General features: G+C 40.5%; 1 protein-coding gene across 2 annotated transcripts; it reads right to left on the bottom strand.

Moving 5' to 3' along the window:
* Positions 1-1,369: 1,369 nt before the first annotated feature.
* On the bottom strand, positions 1,370-11,380 carry apbb1 (amyloid beta (A4) precursor protein-binding, family B, member 1 (Fe65)). 2 transcript variants are annotated; one of them, XM_034207191.1, is made up of 15 exons: positions 11,230-11,380; positions 10,000-10,644; positions 8,584-8,789; positions 8,440-8,499; positions 8,251-8,330; positions 8,082-8,148; positions 7,536-7,682; positions 6,762-6,889; positions 5,943-5,948; positions 5,673-5,787; positions 5,486-5,567; positions 5,322-5,402; positions 5,068-5,183; positions 3,906-4,082; positions 1,370-3,764 (listed from the first exon to the last, which is right to left on the bottom strand). In XM_034207191.1, exons 2-15 carry the CDS (start codon positions 10,613-10,615, stop codon positions 3,609-3,611), a joined length of 2,037 nt encoding a protein of 678 aa, XP_034063082.1. In that variant the 5' UTR covers positions 10,616-10,644; positions 11,230-11,380; the 3' UTR covers positions 1,370-3,608. The 2 variants fall into 2 exon arrangements, with proteins under 2 accessions (XP_034063082.1, XP_034063083.1); XM_034207192.1 differs by lacking the exon at positions 5,943-5,948.
* Between the last annotated feature and the right edge of the window lie 65 nt (positions 11,381-11,445).

The following is an 11,445-nucleotide window of genomic DNA, read 5'->3' as shown; positions in this document are numbered from 1 at the left end:
TGATGCTCAGCCTCTCCTCTTAACTCCTAACAGTCATCATCATGTCAACCACAACACAGAGAAATACTGATAGAAATGTGTGTGTAGTTGTTGATACATTGCTGACAGAGGGAACTACATTTGAATACAGATTTAAGAAATATCAGTTTTTGAGCATGTCATAAGCATGTTTTGTCTTGACTATACAACTATATTATAATAAAACAATATAGTATTTTTATTATTGAATTGATTATGATTATCATTATTAGTAGAAGTAGTTTATTTGCATTAATTATGTTTTTATCTTTTTGAGGCTAGTATTTGGCAGGAAATGCAAAATTCACCTGTAAACCCATACTGAACGACATGCATGCACATTTACCATTTACCTCACTGTATACAAAAGTAACCGTTGATAATAATAATAATAAACAGGAATTATATTTGCAAAGTAGCCTACTTTGTTTCCAAAAAAAAAAGTTCACTCCTGTCGGTTGGGGGGGGGGCCTCATCTCACAATGTCGCTTGGGGCCCCAAGTTGGCCAGGGGCGGCCCTGGCTGGGTGTACCAACTAAACTGACACTGTCAGTGTGAATATGAGCCATTATCTGTGGAAATGGTAAAAGTGCACATTGCCTCCCTGTGGTATGAACTCGAGCAGTATCTGCAGAGTAACACAAAACAATTGTTACCGTTTTAAGAATTCACCCCTGATATGTTTGACACACATGATGCAACCGGACAGACAGTGGACCGCGATATTTCATCTATACAAACTGAAGTCAATATGTCAGCTGGCACAGGGGTCCCTGTCTGTCTTCAAAAGAAAGCGATTATAGCCGAGCCTTGATCTGTCCCGCTGCTCAGGGTCCCGCTGGCAGGGCAGTCCTCATATTTCTGTGGAAATGGTGGAGCCAATTATTACCGCCGCGGATTCCACTTGATGTGCAGCTTTCATCTCCAAAAGCCATCTCTTAGGGAAACAATAACCAGTCCTTCCCTTCCTTTTGAACTCACATGGTTGGGGCAGCGGTGCCGATATGACCTGAACAGGTGACTTGGGGGGGGGTTTGCATTTTCTGTTCATGCTCCGAGAGGCTGGTCTGTCAATACATATGGTAAATCTGGTGTCAGCTGGTTTAATGCATATGCAAAAGAGCCAGCCATGGAGGCTTCTTTTACATTTTAATGGAAAAGCTGGAAATGACAGATAAAACCATTAACTGAAAAAAAAGAAGCAGCAGCTTCTGTCACAAACCGGAAACCAAAGGAGACATCTTCAGGCTATCGGATCCAGACTGCCCTTTGGAAACCAATCTCTTCAGACCCACTTAGCTTCACACAAGCACAAACTGCCAGGATATAAAAAGACCACAAGAAAACCAGGTATGATATGTTCACATTTATTGTGCAGTGACTTTTATATACATACATTTTATACACCTAATTTACATGAACAGAAATAAATTAATCTGCTAATGTTCTTAAACTCGTGTTGCCACTGACTGGGAAAAAGCAAACGTAACTCCAGGTGACACAGGAGTGACATGGCAGTAATATGAGGCAATGAGACTACGTTTCATTAGTGTTATATCTTACACATTTAAAGAAGCAGTTGGTAAGAGATTTTGGGTTTTAGTGTTTAGTGAATATTTCTAAAATATTTAGAAAGTGGGTATCTATTTCATTTGTTTCCAATCAATGTTTCAAACATAAGTTTATACAAGTACCAGACATGTTACTCTTTTAAGCACAATTTTGATTTCAGCTTTGTTTTAATATAAAATAATATCAAATGAGTGTTTTTTCAAACAAAACATTGTGAAAGTTTAAAGGTTGTGAACAATTCAAATGCTGACTGATGTTAGTTGAGACGAAAAACGTATTTTTAAAAAGACTAGACTCCTACTTTAGACCATAGATGTATCATTATGCACCACTTACACTCATTTAACAAGACGTGTCACTTCTTAACATTCATAAATGCATGTTTGTTTTTTTAAATACAACGCTGTATTTTCTATGCATGTAAATACATTCCTTTCCATAATGTGTTTTAATTAATTGAGTGATGTGGTTTTGTAGAGGTATTTGTATCTCTATGTAGTGGAGTCAGCTAGCCTGAGGAGTAAGTAGCTAACAAATATCTTACAAACTGCATCTTTAATATTAGAGATGACTATTACTATTGTGCTACATACAGTATCGATCACTGACGGACACATAAAGATAGCATACAACTTGGTTAATTAGTGTTTTCTTTATAAAAAAGTAAATCTAACAAATTAATGTTTATATCATCTTAATCGTGTACGTTGTAATGTGTGGACACAATAAAAAATACATTAGATCAAGTGGCCCGGGGCCAAAATGTGGCCAAGGAAATACAAATAAAAATGTAAACCAGTGGAGAAATAATCTCTAGGTTTGCCATATACACAAACTGTAAATACAAACATTATAACCTGCTCTCATCTTTTCAGTCTGAAGGATCCGACAGGAAGTCTAACTTTCTACCGCTAGCTTATGATAAACACTGACACTTACTAGAGTGACATGCCTATGAAACACGAAACAACACGTCAACTCCAGCCTCCTCCTACCGTACGGAAACACAGAAGGAATTTACAGGATACATTGATGGGTCTTAAGCACTAAACTGCTGCGAGCAGTGAGAACTCTGAGCTATCAAAACATGCAGCTTGTGGTGAGTTTCTACAGTACTATTCAGTAGTTGTTGATGGTAAACGGCTGTGTGAAAACCATGAGGTTGTATTTCTTACATCACTATTATTTCTAGCACACAATAATGGTTTTCGACATGGCTCTTTTGTTCCGTTGGCCTCACGCTCAATATGGCCAGACTCTCTCATTTAAAGTGAACAAATGAATCGCAAGGCAGCCGTCATATCACCACACACCATACAGGAACATCTGATTATTGCACACTAGCACTGAACTTGCAAATGTCCATGCAGAATGTATGAGGAACACACTACACTCAGTGGCTGCTCACTATGTGACAGATGACCATACAGTTCTTTGGAAGACTAAAACACATAGTTTGGGAGGGTCAGGGTCATACTACCTACAGCGCTTGTATTACAACCTAGGGTGGTGGAGAGAGCGGTGCAATGGTGTTTTAGGAAATCATTATTAGGGTACTGACAACGACTTTGTGACAGTAGTAAAAAAATAGGAGTGTTAGAGATGAACGTTGCACCAAGGAGGAAAGGGGAATGATTTCTGTGAGAGAATCTAGCAACCTCATTTTCAAGCAAATTCTAGCATCTGCATGTATATATATATATATATTACATCCATAATCCAACATTCATAGCATTGTTTCTGTTAAAACACAAAAATAGTTAAGACTCACAGAAAGAATCCCAGGAAAGAAAAAACAAAAGATGCTTGGGTTTCATCTGTTTGGAGATGGGAGTTCAAAACAGCCAATAAATGCAATCTTTTCACACATATTTTCCCAACAAACTACTCCACGCACTAGACTAGTGACTAGACAAGTGAAACGCTCGTAAGGCGAAACTGTGGTAGAAGGGTGAGAGAGGGAGAGTGAGAAGGGGCTGTGGTGATGGACCTTGTGTTTGGATCCTCTTCACTCCAACTCAGGGGGACTGGGGGCCTGACCTGTAGCTCTTAAAGCTGCCCAGCAGACTTTGGACCCCCTTCTTCACCCGGCGGGCCACCGAGTCAGCGGGGGGGGTGGGGAGGCAATAGGCCAGGCTGGGCGGACGGGCATCCAAGCATTTCTGGTAACGAAGCTATGGAAAGAAAACACACTCAGCATGAATGGTGTGCGTTCACAATGGTGATTCACATGTCAGCCAGTGTTGAAAGAATTCAACCTTTTTTACATCTCCATGTCATCTCTCCACCTGTACATGTTTTTGTTTGGAACTCACCATGCAGGCAGCCTGTACGGACTCACTCAGACTGGCCGCGTTGGGTTCGCACCAAAACATGTGGATGGTGTAATCTCCGGGACCCTCGGCCATGATGAAAGCAAAGCTGTGGACGTCCTTTCCCACACCCATGAAGGAGAGGAAACGCACCCTGCACTCTGACAGCACGTCCTCAGTCTGGAGGTAGACATACAAATGACAGTAAATTATTTTAATTATAAATGAGATTGTTCCAGGTTATTCGCAGACATTAAAAAAATGATATAATCAGTAATGATAAACCGATTACAATCAATAACACAATATTACCGTTTAAAGATCTCCTATTGTGCAATTTTTAGGAATATATTATGGGTCTCAGATACAAATATATAAAAAACATGTCTATGATGTGTTTTGCTCAAAATACCAAACAGATCATGCATTTTAGACATCCCTCATATTCCTCTATTCCAGCCCTGTTAGAGAACTACAGGTTCGGGGTCTTTAGTTTGGAAAAAGAAAAAAAAGAAGGTGGAGCTTGTGCCTGCTCAGAATTCTACGAGGTACATCTAAATGCTGCCGTGATTAAACGCCATATCATGTTCCAAACCACTTCAAGGATTATTTCTGAAACAGTATGGAGCTCAAATGCTTTTACTCTTGCGGGTTTACCACAAGGTGAGTTAATTATTTATTTTTTTCTGCTTTTTTACACATACTCTCTCTCAGTACAGCTTAGCTCTGAGTGTTAGCGATACTTGCTAATATAAACAAAGACCATATTACTTCCAAAACACGTCGCGCATTGATTCTGATCGGGCCGTGGGTCCACATGTCCGATATGACGTCATTTACGTCATATCGGACGCAGATCTAGATCAGCTCTGTTGTACCTGCGTTTTTAGAGATTTGGGTACGGAGGAAAAGAGAGAGGGTTTTGTTTTCTGACACTTTGTGAGTTCCCTGACACACCGGGGACACATATTTATGTATAAAGGACATTAAAAAAAGCATTTAGCATGATAGGAGACCTTTAAGTGGTTAAACATAAAAGACAGGCTTATTTCCACCTCCATTTCAAAATATTAGGTTTTGAGTTTATTAAGTGTTAATGCCCTAAAGCAAATCATCATGACAGATTAGCTCCTTATTAAAAAAACTAATAAATAATATCAGTTACCTGTTTTGAAAGTATCGTGAGCGTGGCTGGTGCGATATTCACAGAGACAGCAGTCCACTCATTTTTATCTTTTCCAATAACTGCTGCCTCGAGCGAGTCATTAATTATATCCATACCTGAGGGACGTGAACATGAGACATACCCAAAGCACATAACAAAATCACATTATAGATTAGGACACACAAATTACAGTCATGATTTAAAGATAGCTGAAGTAATAAAATAATCATTAAATGTGTGAAGGTGTTTCTTACCAACTGGCTTTGCCACAAAGTGACAACCAAGGTAATAAACATGGAAGCGCTGGAAGAGCTCGTTTTTCGGAGCAGGAAACTCTGTTGAGTAAGATGGAAAGATTAGAGATCTATTTCTACACTCTGATTTATATCAAAGTGTGAAAACCCTAAAGGTTCTTTACCTTCAATGGGGATGACAGGTTGATTCGGGTCAGAGCTCAGCCGGCTCAGCCCCGGTTTGTTCGCCTTTCTCTCCAGCATTATCTAAAAATGAAGGCAAGGAAGATATGTGAATTCCGAGTACAGAATTCATGGTTGACATTGCACTGAATTCACCATGGTCCAAAATGATATGAGATGGTGGCTGACCTTTGAACACATCTCATGCAGGCTGGTGGCGATGTTCTTGGCAGGTGAGTCGCAGCGGAAAACATGACACTTCAGAACCTGAGTCAGGTTGTCTCGAGCCACATAGGCAAAATCCCTGCAGGTGATATCAGATGGAAAAGGTCACATTTACACAGGGAATCATTAACACAGCAGACGTGTAGAAATATATGCTTTTGAACAGATACACACACACAACAGGACTAAACTATAATTATTATAAAGATTTAAATGGTAATTGTTGACGTGTACCTTTCCCTGTTCATGGTGGAAAATGCAGCATGAAAGAAAAAACACCATTGTTAGAGAACAGAGACAGAAAGCAGGCAGAAACAGTCAGGTTAGCTTTGGCTGCAATGCTCCTATCGATCCAGCAGAGGGCAGCAGCGAGCAACAGAAAGAGTGCACGCAGGAGAACAAAGTGCACGTCATGCAGGATGAGGAATACCAAGCCTCTGGGACATGAGTCATGATCACAAAAGGCGTTGTATTAGTTTAAACAGGAATAAACCATCCCAACAGGATAAAAGCAGAACATTCAACTGAGGGAGAAATGTATGTGGTCCAAACATAAGAAGTCAGAAGCCATCAAAATGATCCTAAAATCATCATATGAAACTACTTAAAAATAAGGAGTCCTATATTTTGATTTTAAAAAAGGTCCCTTGACGTCTCACCAGAATATTTGAATGAAAATGTAGTTCATGGATAGCCACTTTAATGTCCCCTTCATACATGTCCTCTTTATGCTAATCCCATGCAATTTGGGACAAAAACATGACCGTGCAGTTAATTGTAAGCGAAAAGGGTTAAGGGCCATTTGTTTTCTAATTTAAGTAAACTCATTTGATATATGTTTTCTGTTAGCTGAGCATTTTAAGACAAATGAAAAATGTGAACTGCAGTATGAGTAGAACCTTTTTTCCGCCCCAATGCAAATAAAAATATATGAATTATGTAAAAGTACAATTCGAAATGACATAAAACAGGTTTTAAAAAGCAGTTGTTCAAAGTTAGACAAATAAGCCGTGTATAGTTGGGGCATCTTCATTCTGTCCTGTGTTTACTGACCTGCCGTTGTCTCTGCCAACACCCCACACACGGATGCTGCCGATGGGCTGAGTGTGAAGCAGAGTCTGGCCCAGAGGGTCGATCAAGTTCATCGTGTCGTTCTCCAGAACCATCAGCATGTCCTTACCCTGAGACCACACACACAACCTCTTAGTATGAGCAGCCTGGCTTAGAAACATTTCAACTATCAAGAGTCATTTCGCACTGCTATTAAAGAGTGACTGATGTTTTCCAACCTGGACCCCATTTACCCGTGTTTTTTTTGTCTAAATGACTAATGGGGAGAGCAATTTGAGAAATTGCACCGGTATCGAGCGAGAAAGCTTTTGACAGCAGCCGCTAAACCAGCTGTGATGTCATTTCTCGGGGCAATTGCACATCATCAAAGTCCCTCCACTTAAGGGCTGGTTTGGTCACTCACAGGCTCAGATTGTTATTATCATGTCTGAAAACATTATAGAAAGGATCCTCCGGAGTAATACCATTTCTTTATCTCTCACTTGATACAGTCTGACACAACATGTGAAAATGCCTTTTTCTGATTTGAGTTATTTTGCTTCAATTCCACTATGGATTTATCAAAGAAAACTTAAACGACTCAAAAGCACCTGAGAGGAAATAACGTCAATTTGTTTCGCAATCACTACTAAATACTAATTGTTTTTGATGTAGACATCCTACCCATATCAAATGTAGAGAGATTGATGAGTAAATGTCATTTTCAAAACCATCTATATCACAGTGGACATCACAGGAATAGTAACATCCCCTCACCTCTCCCCAGATCCCAGCAGTGTCATGGAGGTTGTGTTTGTGATAGGAGAGCTGCCTGATGCAGTTGTTGACAGCAACACTGCTCTTTCCAGGCACCATGTCCTCTTCTGACATCTCCACCCAGCCCAGGGAACGCACTGCAAAACACTGACAATACACAAATGCAGCACGTTAGCAAAAACAGGACAGAACGGGGAGGTTAAGAACCATCGAGTCAGAATACTGGCCTTTTGTTGAGTTCATGCTGCTTATTTCCACATGTTTACAACTCTTCAGTCTTTTGGTTACTTCATTGACAAAAATATGCTTGCTTGGCTACAAACGTACAAAAGCAAGAAAAAAGGCCTCTTTTGGTCTTAAGTTGTGTTTTTGCTTTTTTTAAGTTCCTGATGAGAAAGAACTAATGAGTTAAGTCATACTACAAACCCCTGTGGAAGAATGGCCACCTTTGTATTTGACCAATCGTAAATGTTTTAGAGCCGTTTTAAAAACCAGGTCTGTGAACAGTCTTTTGTATCAAGAGCAACAACACAAACACATATTTACCTTAGTTTCTAAATCTGTGCAGAGTGGAGCGAGCCTCTCTTCTTCCTCAGACATGGAGCAATTGTAACTATCAAGAGAAAGAAGGACATAAGGATCAGAAAGATAATAAGAACAGAACAGGCAATAAAATACTAACTATTATTTATCAAAAAATGTTAACAGCCCATACTTCAGGTTGATGGATGCATAGCGTAGAGTGGCCCCTTCAAACTCCTTCAGGCTCTGATCAGATGCAACCTCTCCCTCCTCCTGAAAACACAGAAACAACAGAAACGAGTTACCAATGGACATCTTTTATTAACAATCCAATCCAACTACACTACAAACAACACTATATTAAATTCTTGCCACAACTTACATTCCACAGTTCCCCCTTACCGACTCCTTCATCCGTGCTGGAAAGGTGAGCCCAGGATTCCTGGAATATTAAAAAGGAGATATTATTGTCTGCAGACTCTCATGCCATTTCCCCTATCCAAGCAAAGTTAGCGTGAGACCTCACCTCAGTCTCCTCGCAGGGTGTAGTCTCCAGGGACATAGTGGAGGACATCGTGGAGTCGCCAACTTTACCCAGGGGGGAAGGAGGCTCCCACTGGGTTGTGCCTGTGGGGATGTGCCAGTAGTATGTGCCCGATGTGTCTCGCACCCTCATCCATCCTGAAGGCAGGTCCGTGTCAGTCTCAAAGGCACTGGAGTCCCAAAAGGGATCTGAAAGGTGGGGAGCAAAGAGAAGCACGAGAGGGGAACAGTGTTCAATGTCTGGTTGAAAAAGATGGAATCATAACGAGGACAAAACAAAGATTCTGAAAAATAAATGTATGTATACAAACAAACAGCATTGAAATTGCTTATGTTTAAAATGTGAGATATGATGTCTGCAAAGCGATATGAAAACACAGGGATAACGATTCACCGTGGCCAGCAGTCCTCCACCAACAATTAAGAACCACAGATATATTTTGTTGCTACTAAATATATTTCAGGGTATTGAGTTAAACAACATTACCGAATAAACAGATAAAATACTGATGATTATATCATTACTACCACTGTACATTGTTATATTCAACTAATAACAGTACTATATACACTACAATCATAATGCTGAATACTAACAGAATTCACTCCAATGTAGATGTCAGTGTTAAACCCAGTCCACCACATGGATGAAAAGGCAATATATCAGTTTAAAGACATTGCAATTAAATTGGGTGAAATGAGGGCCTATGGCTCAATATAGAAACTATATGCCTATATATTGCACATAAAACCCAAAAGTGTTTTTGATCCTAAAGAATACAATGCATTTGATGCACGCAACCCAATGTAGCATAGTGGTTTACAAACATTTAATAATTGGTTTCCTTCACACTGTTATGTGGTCTTTCACAGTAATAAAGACATCAAGGTCTTTCTTTTGTCAAAATAAAAAACTCCTCTGGTGTGTGCTACACCACAAGAGGAGTTGTAGTTGTTTTAAAGTACATTAATAATATACACGTACTGTATATATGCTTAAAGATGGGGTAGGTAAGTTTGAGAAACCGGCTTGAGATACACTCTTTGTTATATTCCATGGAATGCTCTTAAGCTGGTTTCTCCAAAATGACCTACCCCACCTTTAAGTTATAGTTTAATAAACCAGGTAAATATGATATAATGCTTAGAAATGCTATAAAGGTGAACTAAAAGGTAAGTGTTGCCCATTTTTCTAACCTGTGTAATCTATGTGATGCTCAGTGCATACTTTTGTGTTATCAAAGCCCATAGTTAAGTTTTCACTGTGTGCTCTTGGTCTCTAATGGGAGGTTGTTTCCATACATCTGGTTGTATGTGCAAGCTCACAAACAACTGCTAATTTGGGCATGTCAAATGTTGTATATGTGGCCTAAACTTCAACACATGTACTTCTATTTACCCTTGTTGCCATTTGGCGTGCTGTCAGTGGTGTTGTCCTGAGACAGTGGAGGCCAGCTGGCCTCTTCCTCATTGGGTGTCCCATTCATGTTGGAGAACAGGAGGCAGGGATTTCTCCCCACAACAGAGGCCTCTCTCTCAGACTCCACATCTTCTGTCTCCAGCTCTTCTCTGGTATCACCTGATGTATCTTCGTCTTCCTCTGATGTCTTCTCTTTATCATCTTCTTCTCTCTTTTTGTCTTTCTCTTCTGTAGACTCTGCAGTGTCGATGAGCAGTGGCTTCTTGGACTCCTCCTGACTGAGCCCAGGGGTCATTGATATTTTGGGAGACTTGTTCTGCTCCTCGTTTCCTTGCTGTTCTTCCTGAGTGGTGTTCTGATGCGGGAAGTCCTCATTGTTCCCATTCTGGCTGATGTTGCAGTTGTGGTCCTGGTCTTGATGGTTCTCAGCTACTTTCCGCAGCTGGTTCTGGCCTTCTTTAACCCACTTAGCATTGTTGCCAGTAGACTCCTGTTCGCACCAGTGACTGCTGTCATTCAGCTTGTTCTTTAGCTCTTCGTCGTGTTTTTGTTTATTCACAACATATGGCATATCTTCATCATCATGGCCCCCCATGTTAACTTCTCATGTAACGTAGTAAAGTGCTGATGGAGGAAGAGGTTGAGATGTATTAGCATTACCGTTAGCATGCTAGCGAGCAGGCTAAAACGGGCACGATTCAGACAGAGTTACTCGTCAAAGTTCAAGGAAATGAATATTTTAAATGCGTTTACAACATCAATATCGCTTAAATGTGCGAGTTACACTGGCTGTGAAACAACTAGCTAGCAACATTAGGGTCTGGAAATTAAAGTCTGTTTCTGTTTCGACTATTCCGGGTAGGCCAACACTGCGGTTACTTTCACTGTAGAATTTTCCCAACGAATATCAAACGTACTTCTGCAGCTTCACCTTTCATTTGCCAACACGACCTCTTATCAAAACGATAGTAAGAAGCTACGTACATTATCTGTTAGATGATTTTTAACTGAATACAGTTTTAATAGCAGACTGCATATTGAAATACAGCAATAGTATTCTGATGCCATCGCCGCAGCTGGATATAACGGGATCCATCGGCCATCATCACCGTCGTCACCTAGGCTAGGCTAATGTTAGCCCCAATGCTAAATCACAGCAAAACGCAATGACAGTTATTTATCAACCTTATGTTAAGAATGTGTACTTACCAGCTCCACCAAACCCCCAGTTGTCGAAATATGCTTAACTGTGTGAGCTTACTACATATTTCCGTAACTCGCTAGGCCTCGCGTCGTTTCTAGGTGGTGTTTTCTGTCAGTGGGCTCGACCAGGGATGGAGGCTGAACCTGCGTCACGGAAACGTCACCGACCGTCTCACTGCTGCCTCTCAGGCACAGAGCAGGAGCGGGAATTCATGGAATAAA

Source organism: Gymnodraco acuticeps, unplaced genomic scaffold (genome assembly GCF_902827175.1).
Source record: "Gymnodraco acuticeps unplaced genomic scaffold, fGymAcu1.1, whole genome shotgun sequence".
Lineage (NCBI taxonomy): Eukaryota > Metazoa > Chordata > Actinopteri > Perciformes > Bathydraconidae > Gymnodraco > Gymnodraco acuticeps.
The sequence above is the reverse complement of the archived record's forward strand: the minus strand, read 5'-3'. Positions and strand labels throughout refer to the sequence as shown.